The following is a 25,068-nucleotide window of genomic DNA, read 5'->3' on the forward strand; positions in this document are numbered from 1 at the left end:
GACCACATAAACAGGCGTTGTGCACAAGCCATTCCTGCAGCAACCCAGTGAACAAAATACTCTTTACACAAGCTGCAGAGCACAAGCACCACTGTGCAGCATGTAAACAAAGAAAACATATATTGTTACTGAATTTAGCCACAGATGCATTTTGCTGACTCACTGAGTAATTATGTTATCAAATCAGATAGAAAAATGTAGTGCAGTATGAGCTCACTTATCACTTGCATTCAGTCCAGCTGCAGATCCATGAAACCTACCTCCAAAAGCCTATTGGTGTGTTCTTGAAATATAGCAGCATATTCCTTTATTTCCTTTTCTCTTCCATTTTTAGAAGCTTCAGTGAGAACCAGAAGTGGAATAGTAGTATCCAAGAAAGAGTCCGAGACATGATCTATAATAGCTTTCCGAAGCTGAAAAATAAAGCAGATTGTATTATATACTGTATTACAGACCACTACAGTAATTATAAAAACAATTATAATTGAATAAGATCAATATATAGTAATTGAAATCTGAACTATAAATTACTAGTACGTCTATACATTTCTTTGTATCCGATAAAATGGGCAGTATATAAATGGAAATTATTGGAGCTACAGTTTATTTACTTCAATCATACTTGTATATTTTAATATTTAGGGATAATTTTATTATAAAACATATTATTTAACATACACAGAGTATTATGGTCCCATTTCAACAAGCATTTATGCATGTGCTTGAGTCCCATTAAAGTCAATGGAAACTAAACATGTACTTAATGCTTCATTGACTAGAAATGGACTGCTAAATTGGGTCCAACTGATAAATAAATCAGTAAAATAAATCTGTTCTTGTGTCCTTTATATTTTCACTTAAAGATCAGACTTCAAAAAATGAAGATATTTTATTTCTCAAAGAGCACATTCGTACAATGATGTTCAGACTCATTTATACTCAGCATCTTCAACATCATGTATTTTCATAACTGCAAAATTAGCCAAATGTTTTCTACCTTGTTTCAGGAGCAACAATACATTTTGATTAGCTAAATTGTATATGGCATGGTAATTATACCATTGAGATCCCTGATAACATCTGACAATATATTAATACAGCAAGGAGAATGATAAATAAGTCTGGTGTCCAATTTTCTCTATTTGCATTAATTGTTCTTGAACTTCCATCTTAAATTATTAAACAAGTAGCATTCCAATACAAATTAGTTCTCTTAAATTAGATTTCACATAATCTTATAACTGATGGTTGGGAAATTACTCAGAGGATATTTTCTAGGTTCTAAAGCTAAATGAGTTCATTGTAATCATATAATAGACTCTAGGAAGTACACAAATCAAAGCAATACATGGAATATAATTAACATTATCAGTTGTACTATGTTTCCCAGTGCAAAATATGCACTTATTTCTTCTAACCTCTTTTTATCAGTACATATAAAAGATGCTGATAGTAATATAAAACACACTGATTGCAGCAGAAAAGAAAAAGCATCTTAAAACTAATATTGAAGTGAAAAGGCACTAATTGATTTGCTGCAAAAGGAAATGTTTTTATATAGCATTTTAGTTCCAATGTCCCTATGTGAAAAACCTCAGAGTGAGTAAGCACGCCTACGGTTAGGCAGATATGAAAAAATGAAGTCATTCTGATGTTACTCTTCCTCTATTTGGGGGAGCATATATACCAACAGAGCTAGCAACAGAGAAATATTGTACTTGCAAGACAATTTCTGAATAAAGATTCCGCTAGAGGTTGCACCTATATAAAATGCTCACTCGTTCAGCAACATCCATGGTGTAGAAGGACCACATACGTTTCAGGATCAGACAGTCTCAGTGCATTCTGCGGGGTGGAAGGGCCAGGAACATGGCACTATGTGGAGATGGTGTAGCTCGTGGCTTCCCTGGACTGTGGGGCTTAGATGGGGGGGGGGGCGGGGGAGGGAACCAGTGTGCATCTCAGCTGGGCTATGGGAGGAGGATCCAGGAAGCCCAGTGTGGGGGGCAAGATGGGAGGGCAGACAGCAGGGGGGGCAGAAATTACTTCCTGTGGTCTGTAAAAATTCCTCATCCTGGAGTAGTGAGGTTCCGAGGGTGCCAGACCAGGGAGGTCTAACCTGTACTGCCAGAACATCAGGTCACCCTACACCCTCTCCACACTGCCAGAGCCCTCTCCTGCTACTTGAAAAGAGTCTGGAAGTGAGAGAGCTCAGCCAATTCCAGGGTTCTAGTGGCTTTTCCCAGAATGAATTGTTAGCAGGGAGAATCTGAAAATTTTCTCCGTCATAGCATGGATGCAGCCTACTTTTCAGCTGGACCTGTAGTTACACAATACATCCCACCACAAGCAGTGTGTAGTGTAGAGGTAGCCTTGGAGTTCAGTGTCAATATACCTATAGGAGTCCAGCTTATCAGATCACAATGCAATACAGGTTGAACCTCTCTAGTCCAGCACTTTCTGGCCCAGCCACATCTGTGATCCGGCATGATTTTAGTTAGCCAGAGGTCCACTTATCATGAGCATGGCCAAGTTTCCTGCAGTCCCATGAAGTTTGTTTACAGCCACCAGTTCCAGCGCTCAGTATTCTGTGCTATTATTTAACTCTAATTTATTCCTAAATGACTTCTAAGAGCACAGTAAACAGTACGAGTGTTGGTACTGCTGCTAGACAATATTGACCTACTATGGTTTGGCAAATTCTCTGATTCAGCGTTGGTCAGGTCCAGAGGGTCCTGAACTAGAGAGGATCAATCTTTATTAGCATCTCCATTAGTACATTCAACAACTACATTTGTTTATTCTCCAGTTTATTAACTCAGAAAGGGGGAATAAGTTTCAACAGCAAGAGCAAAATATATAAACACCCCTATCCTACAAACATACATGCTTGATTTTATGCATGTGGATAGTGCCATTGAAGTTCAGTGGATCTACTCATCTCTTTAACATTAAACATGTCTGCATGCCTTTTAGGAATAGGATCTAAGCCATTACTATTTCAATTAAATACACACCAATCTACTTTATTATTTTCCTTATGAAGAAAGAGGTCCTGAACTTGCCAAATACTAATACTGAAAAGCCACAGCAGCATCATATACATGGATGCTGTTTCATTTCCTCTGACAGATTTGTTTTGGATCAGGTAACAGCCAAATCAAGCATATCATCTTAAAACCTGTGGAGTGCTCAAATTTCTCTCACATTTTACTAACGTATTCAGGAGAGCTTGATTTTTGCACTTATCAAGTCTTTTGCACTTACCAAGTAAAACACAAATCTCCCACTGATTTCAGCATTGTAGGAGCAGGCCTTTCAGAGCTTGTCAGATAATATTTTAATAGGTGAACTCTTCATGCTATCATGCAATGCTGTACAAGAACACCATAAATGCCATACTACTACTAAGGCTCCAGTCCTCCATAGCACAGAACCCTGCACCAGTACAAAAGTTTCATTTTAGGAACAACTCCACCAATGTATCACATATCTGCAGAATCCAAAAGTTAAACCCAGTTTTCTAATCAAGAGCTTATTTTAATCTCATGTTGCAGAACTCTTCTCTTTAGCTGCTTATTGGTTGATTAGTTTAATTAATCTTTCATATATGGAGGTTTTAGTTCTTGCAATACTTGGGTTCTGAAAAATTCTCTGTCCTGAAATACAGCCACTGCCATGTGATATATTGTGGTATATAAAAAGCTCTCAACTATTGTTGCTGATTTTCTTTTTGCGAGTTATATATGGTACTTAGCTTTTATAAAGAGAATTCTTATAGCACCATAGACAGAAAGGAAACAAAATCATGAAAAACAAGGGATAAAAAGCTGAAGAGAAAAGAGGGCAAAAAGACCAAAAGGCAAAGTCCAAAAAATTATTTTGTGGTGTTTAAATTAGTATAAATGTCTCTTCAATATGATCATAGCAAGCAATTTTTTTCAATGGGTTTGTCATGATTATGAGGGTTAGCCAACAGCCTGGGGATTAAGGGGTTAACTACACCTAGCCAGGTGGAGTGACCAATAAGAATGCAGGTGGGACTTTTCAAACTGGGACAAAGGAATTTGGGTTTTTTTCTCTTCTCCCTTTTGTCTCTCAGAGAGTTCTCTACAGAGAGGGACAAGCATGTCTCTCTCTCTCCAAGACACCATTCTTCATTTTCTGTAAGTAGGGTAAAGTTTAGGTAGTTAGGTTTTATTGTTTTAAGGACTGGGTATGGGATCTGAGATCTGGCACTGTGTAAAAGATGTTTTGGCTTTTCTTTGTAACTAAGTTCTAGGCCCATGGAGTTTCTCCATGAGTATATTTTGTTACCTCCCTATCTAGTCATTATGGTTGCAACAGGAATATTATTGTAATAATAAAAGTTCTTTCTTTTCTTTTTATTAACCTGGCAGTGGTTAATTGTGTGCCTTGATTTTTATTTTAGGGGTAAGATTTCCCAAATGATCTTTCCCCTGATTTCTTTATCAACATTTGGGTGGTGGCAGCGGAAGTTTTATTCCCAAGATCTAGGTTTTTTAAGATCTTGGGGGGAAGTTTTATACCAAAGCCTGGTAGATAAGGCTTTGGGGTACACTTGCTGGCCCCCACTTCTGCATTTATCATGCCAGAGTGGGGAAGGAGCCATGACATGGTGTCTTGGAGAGAGAGAGACATGCTTGTCCCTCTCTGTAGAGAACTCTCTGAGAGACAAAAGGGAGAAGAGAAAAAAACCCAAATTCCTTTGTCCCAGTTTGAAAAGTCCCACCTACATTCTTATTGGTCACTCCACCTGGCTAGGTGTAGTTAACCCCTTAATCCCCAGGCTGCTGGCTAACCCTCATAATCATGACAGGGTTAAGGTGTCTCTTTCTAACTCTCGCACCCTATAAGGCAGAAACCATACTACCGACAGAAAGGACACATACAGACAAAGAAGAGCAGACACAATCATGGTGATGCTTGTTATTGGGACAGTAAATGTATTATAATATTATACAGTGAAAAGGAAAGATGTTACAGGTGCCATAAATAGGAGGCAGAGAAAAGGTGACTTTGGGTTAGATTTTTATGGCCATTTAAGGTGTAAGGCTTTCCACTCTATGACAGATCCAGACCAGCTGGTTGCCTCACACTAACAGAGGGCAGATATGCAGGGTTCTGGGTGAGCAGTTTTCTATTCCCAGAGTAAAGAGGGCTGAGTCTAGTGCAGCAGCATCAGGCAGGTACCTGAGACCAATTAATGCTTGCCTGAAGCAGCAGGTTAATCAGAGCACCTGCAGCCCATTAAGGCCTGGGAGAGCTTGTTTATAAGGCCACCCTGCAGGGAGGGCAGAAGCCCAAGATGTGAGTGAGAAGGTGAACTGTGGGTGTGAGCTGAGGACCATGAACAAGGCAGAATGCTGTAGAGGAGCAGTTATCAGAGGAAAAGTATTGGGAGGGATCGTTCCAAGAAGTGGTGCAGGGAAAATACTGCCAGACTGGGAGTAAAAGAAATTCTGTTGCTGCTGCCTTATGGTCCTCTATAGCCTTGGCTGAGAGCCAGCTGGCTTTGAGCAAATAATTAAGGAATGCATCCACAAACATCTGGACGCTAAGGTGATCGGTAATAGCTAGCATAGATTTGTAAAGAACAAATCTTGTCAAACCAATCTGATAGCTTTATTTGATAGGATAATGAGTCTTGTAGATGAGGGGGAAGTGGTAAATGTGTTATACCTAGACTTTAGTAAAACATTTAATATGGTCTTGCATGACCTTCTTATCAATAAATTAGTGAAATACAACCTAAATTAGTGAAATGGGGCTACTATACAGCGGGTGAATAACTATCTCAATAACCATTACAGCTAGGCAGCAAACCTCTTTTGAAGAGGCTTTTTTGAAAGGTACTTTTGAAAAAGCCTCTTTTGAAAAAGAGCATCTAGACTACAACCAGTACTTTTAAAAAAGCAAGCTGTTTTTTCAAAAGAGAGCACCCAGGCAATCTGGGTGCTCTCTTTTGAAAAAGCACAGTTTGCATTACATAGTGCCTTTTTTCAAAAGAGCACTTTCGAAAAAAGGCATTCTTCCTTGTCAAAGGAGGTTTTCCGGAGTCAAATAAAGTCTGCATTCTTTCAATTTACTTTTGAAAGAACATGGCAGCAGTCTACACACTTTTTTCAGAAAACCCTGCAGTCTACACACACCCCTTTTTTCGACATGATAAAGGGGACATGATAGCAGTTTTCAGGTATCTAAAAGAGTGTTACAAGGAGGAAGGAGAAAAATTGATCTACTTTGTCTCTGAGGATAGGACAAGAAGCAATGGGCTTAAATTGTAGCAAGGGAGGTTTAGGTTGGACATTAGGAAAAAGTTCCTAACTGTCAGGGTGGTTGAACACTGGAATAAATTGCCTAGGAGGCTTGTGGAATTTCCATCAATGGAGATATTCAAGAGCAGGTTGGATAGACATCTATCAGGGATGATGTAGATGGTGTATGATCCTTCCGTGAGGGCAGGGGACTAAATTTGATGACCTCTTGAGGTCCTTTCCTGTTTTAGTATTCTATGATTCTGGGCCAGGACACCTGGACTAGTGGGTGTGCCTGGGTTCCCCCCTCCTCCTGCCCCACTATAGACTCTGCTCCTGAGAAGGGAGACTAGACTAGAGTGGGGTTTTCATACCAAACTGTGAACTAGCCTATGATGAATATGCCTCGGAGGGCTGTGACCCTTGCCTCCACAAAAAGAAGAGGCTGTGTGGAGAGAGACAGAAAGCCATTGAGGCAACTACTGTCTGCCAGAAGTGCAGGACCCACAGGGCAGTCAGAGCTTTGCCAAACATTACAAAGGATTTGGATTTGATTACTGGAATGTCACAGGAGGCAAAATAAACCTACGGAGAAGAACATTTTTAAAATCTGTTATTATACTGTCTTCAGAAGGAAAGAAGGAGGGAGGGGTGTGTGTGTGAGATGCTATTTGAATCAATGCTGTGATTAGACTGGAAAACTGCTTTCTCAAATGCAACATTGGCACAAGGCCTGATAATTATTAGCGAGAGACTCTCTTTTCCCTGTTTCAAAGGGACATTGGCAATGAAACCTGCAATGTGTGGGGAAAAAAGCTATCAGTGAGTAGGAGAAGGGGACACACATGGTAACATCAGCCCTAAGAACCCTTCCAGAAAATAACTAAACAATAACCACAGGCAAAACATCTGTGCAAAGCACAACAGATCAACCACAAGTATAATGGCAGAGTTAGGATGTGAATATTAACACCGGCAATATGTCAAGATACAGAGCAGCAGACATTGGAATGAGTCTGCCATCATCCCTTCCTTAAAATGTAAACAGTCCTGCTGGTGAGGGGAAGCACTGATCTCCGGCATGCTGCACATAAGTAACTACTATATATGGCACCATGTAGATCTAGCTATATATATTTTAGAAAGTTTGTGCATCTGTCTGTCTGTTCATGAGTCCATCTGTCTGTGAGTCCATTTGTTCCAGAACTCCTCCAAAATGGTGAGAGCTAGGACTACCAAATTTGGCATGCAGCGTCTTCTTATTATAACTTAAAGGAAGGTTGGGGTTTGATTGTGCCAGGACAATGGGAGATACACTAATTCAATTGTTTTCCATCACATAGAAAGGGAGGGGGCTGACAAGAGAGGCAGATACATTGCACAGTGACCACAGGGACAGCCGCACTAGCAAGAGAGTGGCCACCTGGGGCCAGGGTTCTCCATGTTGCTGTCCACTGGCATGTGGCTCCCCTGCCTCTAAAATATCCCTCCCCCCTGGTCCTCAGCCATAGTGCCAGTTGGGAGGGGAGGTAGCCTCACCACGGCCCTACCAGCCAGGAGCCCTGCCACCCTGGAGATGCTGCAGGGTGGTGCTAGGTAGCAGAGCCCCAGTCTGCCCACCCCAGACAAGCTGGACCAAGTCCAGCCTGCTTAGCCCACTTCCCTTCCTGAGAAGCACCACAGGGTCTGGGCCCACGCCGTGCAACACCTTCTCCCTCCAAAGAACACTGCCAGAGCTAGCATCCCCCCCACCCCGAGAAGCACCACTGATACCAGGCTGTACAACAACCCACTTACCCCCCCCCCAAAGAAGAACAACCAAGTCTGGGTTGGGCACTGAAGCCCTGGCACTCCCAAGAGGAGCTGTCGACTAGGTACTGCACTCCTGTCCCCCCACCCCAAAGGAGCTAGAGGCTAGTGGACACTGCAGCCTAAACCTCCTCAAAGAGCCCATCCCCAGAAGAGTCCCAAACCTCCCAATCCCCTGACCTGAGTCTCCTGGCCTAACCACCACTACCACCACCCCCCGCCCTGAATCCTGCCCTGTGTTCTGAACACCTCCATCTCCTTGCTCCCTGCCCTGACTCCTGCATCTCCACCCCCTGCCCTGAACCCTCCATATACCCAGCGCCCTGCCCTGAGACTTGCTACATTTCCCAGTCCTCTGACATGAGGGCCCCCAACCTTGATTTGTGCACCCTCTACTACCAGCCCTGAGTATTTGCTCTGATGCCTGAACCCCTCAACCTTTGCTCTGATGCCTGAACCCCTCACAATGCCTATTGCCTGCCCAGAAGGACCCAAGCAACACCAGGTACATCTTCTAGTGGAATGATAAATAAAATCTCATGAAATATTTAAATGAATGGAATATACGATTTCAAAATGAGAGCTATCCACTTTTGCATCCATCTTCCCTATTTTGTTTTTCATTGAATTTGCTGGTGGGCTTGTGGTTCGTGATGTCCTACTAGCTGGCTCATGACTAGACCTATGTCCGTGGTGGATACATGTGCTATGTCTACATCACTTATCACTCATTAAAGCTAGATTCAAACATAAATTCACTGTGTCCAGAAATTTTTGGTGAAATTGAATCACCAAAGTGTTAGAAGCTGTAAAACATTCCATTACTCATGGGACGGAAAACACTATGGCCCTGATCTTGCCAGTTGAGCCATGTAGACCAAAAAACAGCTACTGGAGAAGTCCTAATTCCATATTTCATTTGGTCTACTAGGTTATGTCTACACTACCCCGCTAGTTCGAACTAGCGGGGGTAATGTAGTCATCCGCAGTTGCAAATGAAGCCCGGGATTTGAATTTCCCGGGATTCATTTGCATGAAGCCGGCCGGCACCATTTTTAAATGCCGGCTAGTTCGGACCCCGTGCTGCGCGGCTACACGCGGCATGGACTAGCTAGTTCGGATTAGGCTTCTAATCCGAACTAGCTGTAGGCCTCGTGGAATGTGGTGTACAGCTAGTTCGGATTAGAAGCCTAATCCGAACTAGCTAGTCCGTGCCGCGTGTAGCCGCGCGGCACGGGGTCCGAACTAGCCGGCATTTAAAAATGGCGCCGGCCAGCTTCATGCAAATGAAGCCCGGGAAATTCAAATCCCGGGCTTCATTTGCAACTGCGGATGACTATACATTACCCCCGCTAGTTTGAACTAGCGGGGTAGTGTAGACATACCCCTAGAGACTGAATCTCCTTATGAAAGCCACACAGATTAATTATTTTATCCACTTCATAGGAGTATTGTAAAGCATAATTAATGTGTGTAAAGTGCTATGCAGGAAATGATTAAAGACATATTGGTACAGACAGAACCCAAACTTAGGATTTCATGGCTTCCAATTCAAGTCTTATTCCTCCACTGTTGCAAAAAAAAAAAGGCAAGTATCATTCTGGGATGTATTAACAGGCATGTTGGAAGCAAGACAAGAGAAGTCATTCTTCCGCTCTACTCTGTGATGATTAGGTGTCAATTGGAGCACTGTGTCCAGTTCTATTTGCCACATTTCAGGAAAAATGTGCAGAAATTGGAGAAGGTCCAGAGAAGAGCAACAAAAATGATTAAAAGTCTAGAAAACATGAGCTATGAGGGAAGACTGAAAGAACTGGGTTTGCTTAGTCTGGTAAAGAGAAAACTGAGAGGGGACATGATAGCAGTTTTCAAGTACCTAAAAGATTTTTAAAAGGAGGAGGGAGAAAAATTGTCCGTATCCTCTGATGATAGGACATGAAGCAATGGGCTCAATTTGCAGCAATGCAAGTTTAGATTGGACAAACATCCTGATTGTCAAAGTGGTTAACCAGTGAAATAAATTGCTTAGGGAGGCTGTGGAATCTCTGTCATTGGAGATTTGTAAAAGCAGGTTAGACAACACCTGTCAAGGATGATCTAAATGTTAGTCATGCGAGAAGTGCGGGGGACAGGACTTAGTGATCTCTCGAGTTTCCATCCAGTGCTATGATTTTATGAATGTTTGTGAAATTTCATCAAGCTTGAAAAAAAATGCATAAAACTACTCTAAATTTCCAAATGCCACGGTAAGTAACTTTCTGAAAAAAATTCTGTGCATACATACACACACAGATCCATTCTTTATGAACCTTATTCATAATGTTGGATCTTTACGGACTTACAGATTTGTAATATTAAATCTGCTCTGGATGAGAATTCCTCTCTTTTTAAAATTATAATCATATCAAAAGCAGGAAATAAATATAGATAAATCTGTTTTTCTGTTTTTCCATGATTTTGTCCCCAAGTTCTTTACCTGTTTGCGAAGGTCTCTTGTCTTCTTGCACATGCTATCTATTGCGATATTCAAGGCATTACTCTTTTCTTTCTTGTCAGCCTGAAACAAACATTATAGAAAACAAAACTGTTATGTATACAATGACTATTTACATGTTTTAATCTATTTCTCTGTCCCCAACCCAGCAAGGCACCTAAGCACTTAGATAACTAAGTATGTTTTTAAATCCCATTAAGGTCAAAGAGAATGAAGCCAGAGCTTAAATGTTTTGCTAAACAGATATGTGTTTGCATGTGTGTAAATCACCAATTTGCATTTTCAAGCATCAACAGCTGAAGAGTCATATTGAATTCAATATTATGAATATACACTTTGCTTATAGTACATGGGGAAATGATTACACAAACATCATGTATTTCATACTCTGAATTGTTGTACTATTGCTTTTTCAATGTTGGGATACATTCCACAGTACATTAGAAGCACTGCACTGAATGTCCACTTCATTATTACCACACCTATGTAAAACCCAAATCTTTGCAAGAAGTTTGAAAGGTTGATAGCTTTTAAGTTACTGTAATCTACGGTATTTTTAATAATTCTATAGAACTGCACTAGTGAGTTATTAAATGTAAAAGATGTACACTGCAAATTCAATTCTTATAATCTGTGCAAATTAGAAATGCCTTTCATCTGACAGCACATAATGAAAAAATCATTGGAGCATAGAATATATGGGAAAAAAGCCTTGAGATACTTTAGAGGGTACTTTATGTTTCAGCTTTGCACTTTTAGTATAGCAGTATTCTCATTTTTTTCTTTAAACTATTTCTGCTAGTGCAAAGTTGTTGGGTTATTTGAAATTTGAAACATTTGAAATTAATAGTTGATATTTTTCCATTTTTGCCAACACTTATTCTATATAATTATATTCCTAGTTTACAGTGTCTAATAATTCTGTCATATTATATATTTAAGATAATACATACAGTATGTGAGGGCTGCAAGTATTGTTATGAAATTTCTCGAATGCAATTTGACATAGTTTACCAACCAAAATTTTATTGCTCTAGTCCAAAAGACACCTCTATATTTTCCCTACTTGGTTGCTTAAAACATCATTAATACAGGCTTCCTATAATATGTGTAATATTTCAAGATTCAGAGACAGCTTCTGACTGATGTCAGTAGAGCTGCATCAATGTACACGAGCCAAGGTTCTGGACCACAGCATTTGAAATATACCATTAGCACATTGGATCCAATTAAAACTCTATCTCACTTTAAAACATTGTAGGAAACAGTTTTATAACACCTGTGCATGATACCTACAGAAATAGTTATATAACAACATTATACGTGTACATAAACCTCTGTGTATAATATTCCAACAGTGCATGCAAATATAAATAAATGGATTTTCTATTACAAAAGAAACTATGCCAATAGAAAAAAGTGCAATGTTTAAAGTTGATCTGTTTTTAGGGAAGCCTATTAGGATCAAGTCCTACTATTTTAAATGTTGTCACTGGGTATAACAAATGCCTTGAAATAACTGTCATATTCTCCACTGATTGAAGGGAATAATTCTTTCCTCTTTCCAGTAAATAATCTATATTAGGACTGACATGGACATTTTTCATTATTTCCAGCTACTGCAAAGAGTGAATGATCAAAGGTAGCTAAAATGTCATAAAAGCAATGTGTCTTGATATTAATAGCAATGCCCATGTAAGTACCAAAGGAAATAATGATTCTTCTACTGCATTTAGCAATGCCACAATCAGTCCTGACAGCAAAATTAATCCTTTCCCAACTTCTAGTTTAAAAGAACCAATAAAAACATTTTGAATGGTATTTAGTTCATCATATATCTATGCATTTGCCAGCAATAGGGTGCAATAGCACTTCAACACATCCTTTAAAGATTTATATTCAGAGGTGATTTTTCTAAAGAGACAGAATCAATGTCAAATATTGGGATTGCTGAACTTTTCCAGTAGGATGTAACATCAGAGATGGTGACTAATGATGTAAACTGGCCCCTAAGATCACCTAGTTGTCCAGTATAGCTGCAGCTAAATATCTTCCCACATTGAAGGGATGGCATAAAACATAGTAAATCTAAACGAAGTCATTTGTCTGTGAATGCCTACCAGTTACTGTCAATGCCCAGTGTCTGGTAAACAAAGATAGTTCTACATAAATTACTTTTCACCTTCCCTATAAAAAGTAGGCTCTGATTATCTTTATAGAGGTTACATGAATGGTTATGCTCATTTTTTTTGAATGAATGAGGTTTACAGGATCTTTTGAAAAAGCGCCCTGTCACGGCTGTGGACGTTAGGGAGATTCCCAAATCTGCACTGTCCTTTGTGGGTGATGAATCTGAGGAACTGTCCCGGATTGAAGTGTCATTAGAGGAGGTTTTGGAACAAATAGAAAAACTTAATGTTAACAAATCTCCGGGACCGGATGGCATTCATCCAAGGGTTCTAAAATAACTCAAATGGGAAATTGCTGAACTATTATCTGTGGTTTGTAACCTATCCTTTAAATCAGCTTCCATACCTAATTACTGGAAGGTAGCCAACGTGATACCAATATTTAAAAAGAGCTCTAGAGGCAATCCTGGCAATTACAGACTGGTAAGTCTAACTTCAGTACTGGGCAAATTAGTCGAAACAATAGTAAAGAATAAAATTGTGACGCATGTAGAAGAACATACTTTGTTGGACAAAAGTCAACATGGTTTCTGTAAAGGGAAATCATGTCTTACTAATCTATTAGAGTTCTTTGAAGGGGTTAACAAACATGCAGACAAGGAGGATCCAGTAAATATAGTATTTTCAGAAAGCCTTTGACAAGGTCCCTCACCAAGGACTCTTGTGTAAATTACATGGCAATGGGATAAGAGGGAAGGCACTGGTGTACAATTTTTTAGAAGTCGTCTGCTTCAGAGATAAAATGTGCTATTTATTATGTATTGTGATGTGCTGAATTCAAATATGACAATTAAAACAACTGATTGGCTACTGTTTCCAAGATATTTAAGTTTTTACATTTTACGTCTATGTATATTGTGTAGATAGTAGAGTTTTAATCATAAATTGTAAACCTAGGTCTTTTCATGTGTTTATGGTTGCTTTACATGATAATATTTCACCTGTCCTGTTTATGTAACACATTAAAAATCAGCAAAAGGGTTATATAAATAAAATTTATTATGAAACAAAAGGCAAAAAACTATTATGTACATAATTTAGTCCTATTCAGTGTCTACTCGGCGCTTCTTGGCTTGTCTCTTGTATTCATTAAATGGAGCATCTCTTGTCACTTTCCAGCAATAGTCTGCAAGCATTGATGGGCTCCATTTGCCCTGATAGCATTTCTCCATTGTTGCAATGTCCTGGTGAAATTGCTCGCAGTGCTTGTCGCTCACTGCTCCGCAGTTCGGTGGAAAAAAATCTAGATGAGAGTGCAAAAAATGTATCTTTAGTGACATGTTACAACCAAGGCTTTTGTATGCCTTGAGGAGGTTTTCTACCAACAACCTGTAGTTGTCTGCCTTATTGTTTCCGAGAAAATGTATTGCCACTAACTGGAAGGCTTTCCATGCCGTCGCAGTGCATGGTCACATGCATCATCTCAAAGAAGTTCACAAATCTGAGGACCAACAAAGACACCTTCCTTTATCTTAGCTTCACTTAACCTTGGAAATTTTCCAAGGAGGTACTTGAAAGCTGCTTGTGTTTTGTCCATGGCCTTGACAAAGTTCTTCATCAGACCCAGCTTGATGTGTAAGGGTGGTAACAAAATCTTCCTTGATTCAACAAGTGGTGGATACTGAACACTTTTCCTCCCAGGCTCCAATGACTGTCGGAGTGGCCAATCTATCTCGATGTAGTGGGAATCTCTTGCACGACTATCCCATTCGCAGAGAAAACAGCAGTACTTTGTGTATCTAGTCTGCAGACCAAGCAAGAGAGCAACAACCTTCAAATCGCCACAAAGCTGCCACTGATGTTGGTCATAGTTTATGCACCTCAAAAGTTTTCATGTTGTCATAGGTTTCCTTCATATAGACTGCATGATCAACTGGAATTGATGGCAAAACATTGCCATTATGTAGCAAAACAGCTTTAAGACTCCTCTTCAATGAATCAATGAACAGTCTCCGCTCATCTGGATCATGAACAATGTTCAGGGCTGCCATCACACCATCGATGTTATTGCAGGCTACATGGTCACCTTCCTTGAAGAAGAATGGGACAAGATCCTTTTGACGGTCACGGAACATGGAAATCCTAACATCACCTGCCAGTAGGTTCCACTGCTGTAGTCTGGAGCCCAACAGCTCTGCCTTACTCTTGGGTAGTTCCAAATCCCTGACAAGATCATTCAGTTCACCTGGTGTTATGAGGTATGGTTCAGAGGAGGAGGATGGGAGAAATTGTGGGTCCTGTGACATTGATGGTTCAGGACCAGAAGTTTTATCCTCTTCCTCTTCCTCGTCTGACTCAAGTGAGAATGAGTCTGGTGCATCAGGAAATGGCAGTCCTTCTCTGTGGGGTACTGGGCGTATAGCTGATGGAATGTTTGGATAATGCACAGTCCACTTTTTCTTCGACACACCTTTCCCAACTGGAGGCACCATGCAGAAGTAACAATTGCTGGTATGATCTGTTGGCTCTCTCCAAATCATAGATTTGGCATAGATTTCCTTTTCCTGTTCAACCACTGGCAAAGATTTGTTGCACAAGTGTTGCAGCATATGTGTGGGGCCCACCTTTTGTCCTGATCTCCAATTTTGCAGCCAAAATAAAGGTGATAGGCTTTCTTAACCATAGTGGTTATACTGCGCTTTTGTGATGCAAAAGTCACTTCACCACAAACATAGCAGAAGTTATCTGTACTGTTCACACAAGAACGAGGCATCTCTGCTCACTTTGGCTAAACAGAAATGTGTCCCTTTGCAAAATCAAACACTGACAATTAAGAGAGCATGACACTGTATGATTTCTAGAGCTGATATAGGGCAATTTGTTCAGCAGAGTGATGTAAGCTTCGTTATGATTGCATCATCCATGACTTCTAGCAATACCAGCTTCAGATTGCATCATTCATTTTTTTTGCCTAAAAAGTAAGTTCTGTCCAAACCCAGTCATAGATTTATTCATAGATCCAGTCAAAGATGTATTTTAGTAATTTCTGAGATCCCTTCCCTTTATAACTCACTTATCCTCTGCCATTCGCAAGTTAAGGGTCGTATATACTGACCCATTAGCATATCTTGAAAACTAGAGCCAATCAACAATTTTAAGCATCATTTTCGTTCTCAGTGACCCAGAATTAGTACAGTTTGACTACATTTATTTCAGAAGCATTTTGGCTGTATAGCAGTGAGGTCCTTTCTTGGATTGAGAACTGGTTAAAAGACAGGAAACAAAGGGTAGGAATAAATGGTAAATTTTCAGAATGGAGAGGGGTAACTAGTGGTGTCCCCCAAGGGTCAGTCCTGGGACCAATCCTTTTCAACTTATTCATAAATGATCTGGAGAAACGGGTAAGCATTGAGGTGGTAAAGTTTGCAGATGATACCAAACTGTTTAGGATAATCAAGACAGAAGCAGACTGTGAGGGACTCGAAAAAGATCTCTCCAAACTGAGTGATTGGGCAACAAAATGGCAAATGAAATTTAATGTGGATAAGTATAAAGTAATGCACATCGGGAAAAATAATCCCAACTATATGCACAGTATGATGGGGGCTAATTTGGCTATGACGAATCAGGAAAGAGATCTTGGAGTTATCGTGGATAGTTCTCTGAAAACTTCCACGCAGTGTGCAGCGGCGGTCAAAAAGGCAAATAGGATGCTAGGAATTATTAAGAAAGGGATAGAAAATAAGACACAGAATACCTTACTTCCCCTGTATAAAACTATGGAACGCCCACATCTTGAATACTGTGCACAGATGTGGTCTCCTCACCTCAAAAAAAGATATTTTGGCCTTGGAAAGGGTTCAGAAAAGGGCAACTAAAATGATTAGGGGTTTGGAACGGGTCCCATATGAAGAGAGGTTAAAGCGATTGGGACATTTTAGTTTAGAAAAGAGGAGACTGAGGGGGGATGATAGAGGTATATAAAATCATGAGTGGTGTGGAGAGGGCGGATAAAGAAAAGTTATTTATTAGTTCCTATAACAGAAGAACTAGAGGACACCAAATGAAATTAATGGGTAGCAGGTTTAAAACTAATAAAAGAAAGTTCTTCTTTACACAGCGTGTAGTCAACCTGTGGAACTCCTTGCCAGAGGAGGCTGTGAAGGCTAGGACTATAACAGAGTTTAAAGAGAAGCTAGATAATTTCATGGAGGTTAGGTCCATAAAAGGCTATTAGCCAGGGGATAGAAATGGTGTCCCTGGACTCTGTTTGTCAGAGGCTGGAGAAGGATGGCAGGAGACAAATCGCCTGATCATTGTCTTTGGTCCACCCTCTCTGGGGCACCTAGTGCTGGCCACTGTTGGCAGACAGGCTACTGGACTAGATGGACCTTTGGTCTGACTCAGTACGGCCATTCTTCTGTTCTTCTTATGAAAGAACCATATCTAGACTGCGGTTTCAATTTCAAAATAGCACTTTTTTTAAATAGCGCCATTACGTGATTATTCAAATGAAGCATGGGATATTTAAATCTCAGCTTCATTTGCACTTTCAAAGCTCTTCATTTATATCCCTCTGCCGACAGAGGGATGTAGTCTAGATGTACCCTAGAAATTATAAAGATATAAAGAAACTCAAAAAGAAGGAAACTTCCTTTAGTGTCAGTTAAGATTGCGCTAATCAGTCAACTAAATCATAAAATGGAAAGAAATACACATTTAAAAATGGAAAGGGTGTAATGTCAAGAGCTCATTACAAAATGCCAGAATGAACATTGCACAGGCAACTTGAATTCACCCACCTCGTGCATGTGCACTGTAATACAGCCTTTAATTACATGCAGAACTGACTTCTGTGAAAAAGCTTAGTGTAAATCACTTGCCCAACATCACATCAAAATTAGATTGCAAAGGTAGGGATAAAGTCCCAGACTCCTCAGGAACATTCAATTGCTCTATCCATGAGACCATTTTTTTCATCTTTCCTGCTTCATTTACTACAAATCTTTGAAGAGGCAACAGAATCCTTGACTATACAATCTCCACAGGAGATGCTTCTGGGGCACTAAATGAACCAGGGGTCCCATGTAAATAATTGGATAATTTAATTAAAGGTAGTATTATAATGCATGTATACAAGAGCAGCAAACTGATGTTGTATGTGCAGTATTCATTCTGATATTTCCTTAGATATGTCCTTGACTTCACAGACTTTTCATAGAAATATAGGGCAGGAAGAGACCTCGAGTAGTTGTCTAGTCTATTCCCTCACACTTATGCAAGATCAAGTCCTTCCTGACCAGAGTTCATCTAAACTAAATTGTTGTTAAATCTCTCCAGTGACATGAATTCCACAGCCTTTCTTGGTAACTTGTTCTATTACACAATTATCCTTATAGTTAGAAAAAACTTTCTAATATCTAACCTAAATGATCCTTGCTAAAAAATTAAGCAGAGCACTTCTTGTCCTACTCTCAGTGGACATTTTATCAGGTTCCCCTCAGCCTTATTTTCTTAAGGGTAAACTTGGCCTTATTTTTATCCTTTCTTCAAAGATCAGGTTTTCTGAACCTTATTTTTTTTTTCTTGTTTTCCTCTGAACTTCCCCAATTTTGTCCAAGTTTGGAGCAACAGAAGTGGTGAGGAAAGTAAGGGACCCCTAGTGAAAGCTTTCAGATGGGAAGAGTATAATGCAGGATGGGAGGTTAGAAGGAAGCAGCTGGGGACTTAGAAGAAGCCTCAGTAAAACGTCAGCAGTACTGGGGCTGGGAGGAGCCATATGAAGCCCCAAGTAGGGTTAGGAGGTGTGCAGTGAGCATCCCCAATCAAGGCAAACAAAGAGCACAGGAGGGATACTCCTGAGGAAACGCACATGGGGGCAACAGGAAAAGTAAATGATGAGTGAGGAGGACAGGGTAGTGCTTCCCAACAAAACCAATCATCATATCATTTCTACACTGCCACTTCCTATCATGCCCATCTCATGTCTTCCAGAGCTGGCTGCTGAAATAAGCCAGGAACAAATTACTAGCCTGTAAGAGCAAGGAGGACACAGGAAAAGAATAGTGACTCAGAAGTGAGTCATGCTGCCTCTCAGGGCTACTCCTGTCCTGAAACAGTTCACACAGCACCTCTTGCTCCAAGCTGTGCCTACTGTCACAGCCAAGCTCCATGGTAATGTCAATAGCATTATCAACTACTGTAACTTCATTTATAACACATTTTACAACACAACAGGGGACGGCAAGTGCAGCTGGTAAAGGATAATACAGTTTGTCACTGAACAGTATGTCTGCTGTTGTGCACGATCTGGGATCTATTGCTGTGTTCACTTTTCCCGTCTCTGCCCTCCTCCCCGGTTTAGAAATGATGGTGTTCTGCTGCCCACTGTGCAAATGTTTCTCCCATGCTATTTGCTGATTAGTGTCCAAATGAGTTCTCAGAGCAGCCGTTTCCATGAGGATACCTTCCTTCCCTCAGATACCTTTTCTTAATGAACTGGTATCCTTTCACTACATGGAATGAAACCCCGTGTAACTAATGTTACTTGCTCTCTGCTCAGATGGCCTGTCCTGCTCCATGTGTACAAAAAAGACATTTGAAAGCAAAATTTAAGTGTCTAGTGGCAGTAGTGTGGTAATATTGGCATTGCACATGGATAATGAGGCTTCCTACGTTATCCCCCTTCTGTTCCCCTCTGAGGCCCTACTTTTGCTGCAGGGCTTTTCATTTAATATGAGACTCCTCCAGACTGTCTCCTACAGCTCTTCACTAGCCAAGTCCACCATCCACCTCCTGCTGGCTCCTTCACTTGATTCTAGTCAAAGAAGAAAGACAGAGTCTCCTTCAGTGTCCATTTTCCCTTGTAATCTTTTTTGTCTTGTTTTCAGCTGAGTAATTCCTCAATTTCATTTCTGTGTCCCAATGGAAGAAAAAAGCCTTTTCTAAACCCTCTTCCTTGACACACAAGCAAAATTAAAGGAATGTGAAATGATTTTCATTCATTATTTACACCCATTTAGGAACCATTTTCCTTTCACATAACTCTGCAAAGCCTCCCTGCAGTAATAGAGTTTTTTCATTGTAGATGCAGGAACAAGGACCACACCATTTTGCCCTTTTAGACTGCCTGTCTTATCTCTCACAATGTTACAGAGCTTCTATAGCCATGACATTAGAACCAGGTCTCTCTTGATAAATGTGAACTGCAAAACTAAACAAGTAAACTGGAACTCATCTCCTTTTTCTCTTCTTGGTGATTTCTAACAAAAGGCTAGAGCTGTTATTTTAAAGTCATTTTCATCTTTGGGGGTTTTTTAATTAGAAATTTGAGTCTAGGAACATGAGAACTAGGAAGTAGAAGCAGTGCCTAATCCAAAGCCCATTGAACTGCATGGACAGGGTACCCACCACTTATGTGGTCTTCAGATCAGGTGCAAATCCAATGAAAAATGTCTTTCAGACTATTTAGAATTTTCTGGTTGCTTTTCCCACACTTGTTTTAGTTAAAAAGGGAACAAACATACAAAAATTAAACAAATGTAAAACAATCTCTGGTACCAAACCCAGAAAAAAACTATGCACTTGAGTGACTTCACAGCTAATCCCATTAATCTCATTGGGAGGATTCAGAAGCATATGAATATTTGACCCATTTACCCAGAGATTGAACAAAGACATTTCTTGGATGGGCCATTATATTAAACACCCAAATGACATCAAAAGCTAAGTATCGAGCACTTACAGCCCACTGTATTAGCCTCATTAGCAGTGTCACTGTAATAGTTTTCCCCCCTTTTTCCCTCCCCTTCTCCCCTCTTTTTCTGTTCATATTTGTACCCCTGGACTCCTAGCTCCATTCATCTGCAGAAGTGGGTTGTACCTGTGAAAGCTCTTGAAAAATCTATATATTTTTTGTAAGTCTCTAAGGTGCTACAGGACCATTCACTGTTTTTAAAGTTACAGATTAATACAGCTACCCCTCTGAGACTCAGAAGCATAGTTATTAACATGTGTAATTTTTTCAGGATTTGGGTCTCTCAGCAGCCTAATCCTTTTTAGTAAGTGCTAAGAAAGCTCCAAATGTAACTTCTTTTTTCCTCTAGGATGCTTTCACAAAAATGTTCATTTTTGTACGCTAAAAGCATGCAAAATTAAACTAATCTGAAAGTATCCTTTAATTATTTTCTTATTTAATTTTATTAACATTGCTGCAGCAAGAGGGGAATTAATGATATGTAAATCAAACTCCCTCATTTTATCCATTATAATGCAGACTATGGCCTAACTAACAAAGCTTAATAAAAACATTAAAAAAAAAGGCAGACCTGATCAAGAAAGACTTTGAAAGGCAATTAATTTTGGAGAAGAACTGGTGAGTGTATTCATACACAGAGGGAGGCCATGAAGAGGAAACTCAAGCCCAATTGAACAAATAAGGACTCTTTCACATAGAGAAAACAGAAGAAAAATATACATGAAAAATAGTTAATGTGAAGGCTTCTTTATACACCAGAAATAAGAAATAAAAATGAAATTCTCAAACTAAAGCAATCAGTGAAAATATATAATGAGAAATATTCTTTCTCTCATCCTGTCCCCTCTCACTTCTATATTGTCTGGACTATTTCAGGCAGATTCTGAAGCATCAGAATCAACATTACTTAAATAGGGATTTCATAGATTCATAGATTCATAGACTTTAAGGTCAGAAGGGACCATTATGATCATCTAGTCTGACCCCCTGCATAATGCAGGCCACAGAATCTCAACCACCCCTCTTAGAATAATCCTCTCACCTATATCAAAGATATTGAAGCATTCAAATACTTTGAAGGCCCCAACATGCAGAGAGTCCTTCAGCTGTGATCTGTGCCCAATGCTACAGAGGAAGGCGAAAAACCTCCAGGGCCTCTGCCAATCTACCCTGGAGGAAAATTCCTTCCCGACCCCAAATATGGCGATCAGCTAAACCCTGAGCATGTGGGCAAGACTCACCAGCCAGACACCCAGAAAGTTCCCTATAGCAACTCCTATCATCCCTCCATTGACCTATTTCCAACTGATAATGAATGGTCAATTAGATACCAAGATCATGTTATTTCATCCAACCATCCCCTTATCATAGAATGATAGAACTGGAAGAGACCTCAGAAGGTCGTCAAGTCCAGCCCCCCGCTCTAGGCAGGACCAATCCCATCTAAATCAACCCGGCCAGGGCTTTGTCAAGCCGAGACTTAAATACCTCTAGGGATGGAGACTCCACTACTTCCCTAGGTAACCCATTCCAATGCTTCACTACCCTTCTAGTAAATTAGTTTTTCCTAATATCCAATCTGGACCTCTCCCACCACAACTTGAGACCATTGCTCCTTGTTCTGCCATCTGTCACTACTGAGAACAGCCTCTCTCCATCCTCTTTGGAACCTCCCTTCAGGAAGTTGAAGGCTGCTATCAAATCCCCCCTCACTCTTCGCTTCTGCAGACTAAACAGACCCAAGTCCCTCAGCCTCTCCTCGTAGGTCATATGCTCCAGCCCCCTAATCATTTTGGTTGCCCTCCGCTGGACCCTCTCCAATGCTTCTGCATCCTTTTTGTAGTGGGGGGCCCAGAACTGGACACAATACTCCAGATGTGGCCTCACCAAAGCCGAATAAAGGGGAATAATGACATCTCTGGATCTGCTGGCAATGCTCCTCTTAATGCATCCTAATATGCCATTAGCCTTTCACAGAAAGTAAGTCCTCCACAATTTTTTTCCATGCTCTATAGCAAAGAGAAGAAAAGTATTGCTGAATATTTCGAATGTAAAAACTGAAGCCACAATAACTTATTTGAAAAAGTTAAGATAGACTTTATGCCTCATCAAGGAACCATAAAGGGCAATAATATTTTCCATTTGTATTGTAAATTTATTTGAGGGACAAGCTACAGTGTTTACCCAGTGATGTTAAGAAGAGAAACATAATAATAAAATATTATAAAATATCTGTATTATTAAACTAAAACCAAGCAGAGTGAAACATAGTTATTGGCTTTAATTAAAAGCAAATTTCTAACTTCTGAGTACAGAAGTTTTTAATTGAATACCTGCCATTCACGAAAATAATTTTGGCACTTTCGCAGCAGTAAAATAGGCAGTTAGTTGGAAGAAAGCTCATCCTAAAAACAGCAGGATAAAATTCTCATGTGATGAATTATCATATAAGTCACTTTAAGACTTTGGCTATGTCTAGACTGGCATGATTTTGCAGAAATACTTTTAATGGAAAAGTTTTTCCGTTAAAAGTATTTCCACAAAAGAGCATCTAGATTGGCACAGATGCTTTTGTGCAAAAAGTGCTTTTACGCAAAAGCATCTGTGCCAATCTAGACGCGGTTTTGCCATTTTACCCATTGGGCTTCCTTGCGCAAAAAATTAAGGTGCCTGTCTATACTGGCCCTCTTGAGCAAGTATTCTTGCACAAGAGGCCTTTTCCCTGAGCGGGAGTGGGAAAGTATTTGTGCAAGAAGCACTGATTTTGTACATTACAAAGTCAGTGCTCTTGCGCAAATTCAAGCGGCCAGTGTAGACAGCTGGCAAGTTTTTGTGCAAAAGTGACTACTTTTGCGCAAAATCTTGCCAGTCTAGACGCACCCTATATGTTTATGGGTGGGAGGAACCAGAGCGGGGAAAAATTAAAACACAACATTATAATATTACAGTTTGTAATATGACTTAGCAAGAAACTGCTTCCCATACAGACTGAGATTTTTATCAATAAACTGATGGAATTGTAGACAGGCAAAAATGTCCAGTGCCAAGTTACCATAAGTCTTCTTCTAGCCAAGAATTCAATGGCCTGGTAACAATTCTAAAGATATTTTCTGCTGTAACAGAAAGCATCATTGTGTAGTTTTTTTTTTTTTAAGAAAACAGAAGAATCCCCATTGCAGTCTGAGTTATGAGTAGTTTAATGGATATGTGCACTGGATGGATGAATTCTTGTATGTAGTTTAGAGTCCTATGACTATAAAATATATCTACACAATGCTAGATATGACACTGAAATGACAAATAGTCTCTGTAACATGTTACGTATTTTCCTTCATGTGTAGCTCCACCCATCCTAATCTAGTTCTGTGAAATCATTTTCAAGCTGTTTTGGGCCCATGTGAGTGGAGTCATGAGGAATTGTGCCTTGATTCCAGACAAAAACCATGTGAAAATGTATCCTTTTCCAAAGATCCTCATCCTGGCAAAATACAGTGCCTAAGTTTCATTTTATGGATGTGGGTTTGTTCAAACTCACACTTGAGAAACTCACACTCAGAGGGGTAGCTGTGTTAGTCTGGATCTGCAAAAGCAACAAGGAGTCCTGTCACACCTTATAGACTAACAGATGTATTGAAGCATAAGCTTTCGTGGGCAAAGACCCACTTCGTCAGATGCATGCACTTGACGAAGTGGGTCTTTGCCCACGAAAGCTTATGATCCAATACATCTGTTAGTCTATAAGGTGCGACAGGACTCCTTGTTACGCTTGAGAATGTAAGTCAAAGAGTAAGAATGCATGCAAACTGAAACCATAACAAAGACTGCACTGTACCTGCAAGGGGGAATGGGCACTGTCTGGCTTAATGACGTAGAGGCATGGTCCATTATGGGAATGGGGTTCAGAGAAAGAAGGGCTCAGATGCTGATGCCAAAGAGGAGTGGGACAGCGTGGTGACACAGACCTCCTCAAGGACCAGAAGTGCTGAGGAGTTCATAAGGGGCAAGTGTAGCAGGAGAACCCCCTTTCCCCCAAACCAAGTGGAGCAGCACCCACTCTCCCTCCACTCTTTGAGATGGTCGGATACCAGGTTTGCTCAGGACCAGCTGTGGCCACCATGAGAGGCAGTAGACACCATCGCTCCATTCTAGGGGTGGTTGGGAAGAAATTTCTCCAATGCCACCAGAATGGCAAGGTGGAGTGGGGTGCCTTCCCCACAGCAGGCAATGGTATATAGGTAAGGCAGTTAGGCTATGATGTTACAACTTATTAAGTGTAGGGCAGAGATCCGTGCAGTTACTCTATAGTGAAGGGAACAGAAAACAGATAATTGGCTTGGTAAAGGACTTAACAACACAGGGGTTTGTTAAAAGAACAGAACTGGAGGAGTTCAGCACTTCTGTGATTGACACAATTGAGAACCAACCTCCTTGTAGCCCATCTTAGCCCTTATTCAAGGGGAGGTAGTAAGTTCCCAGCAATGAGTTGCTAGGGGACCAGGACAGAAAAATAGGGATAGGGGGCTGGTGAAAGCCCCTGGGTAGATGTTGAAATAAGATGGAGTTACCTGTACTGTACTCTTATCTTCCAGGCAGTCCCAGACA

The 25,068-nt window shown here is 40.4% G+C and overlaps 1 protein-coding gene across 5 annotated transcripts in view; it reads right to left on the reverse strand.

Moving 5' to 3' along the window:
* Nucleotides 1-25,068, reverse strand: part of CTNNA3 (catenin alpha 3) — a 1,028,503-nt gene that overhangs the window by 452,619 nt on the left and 550,816 nt on the right. For all 5 annotated transcript variants that reach the window (XM_089780114.1, XM_089780115.1, XM_089780112.1 and 2 more), the window contains 2 exons: nucleotides 10,564-10,644; nucleotides 261-413 (listed from right to left, as the gene is read on the reverse strand). In XM_089780114.1, the coding sequence (XP_089636240.1) occupies nucleotides 261-413; nucleotides 10,564-10,644 (234 nt within the window). The remainder of the gene's footprint in view (nucleotides 1-260; nucleotides 414-10,563; nucleotides 10,645-25,068) is intronic.

The sequence above is a fragment of the Pelodiscus sinensis genome, chromosome 8 (genome assembly GCF_052426305.1).
Source record: "Pelodiscus sinensis isolate ZL-2025 chromosome 8, ASM5242630v1, whole genome shotgun sequence".
Classification (NCBI taxonomy): Eukaryota; Metazoa; Chordata; order Testudines; family Trionychidae; genus Pelodiscus; species Pelodiscus sinensis.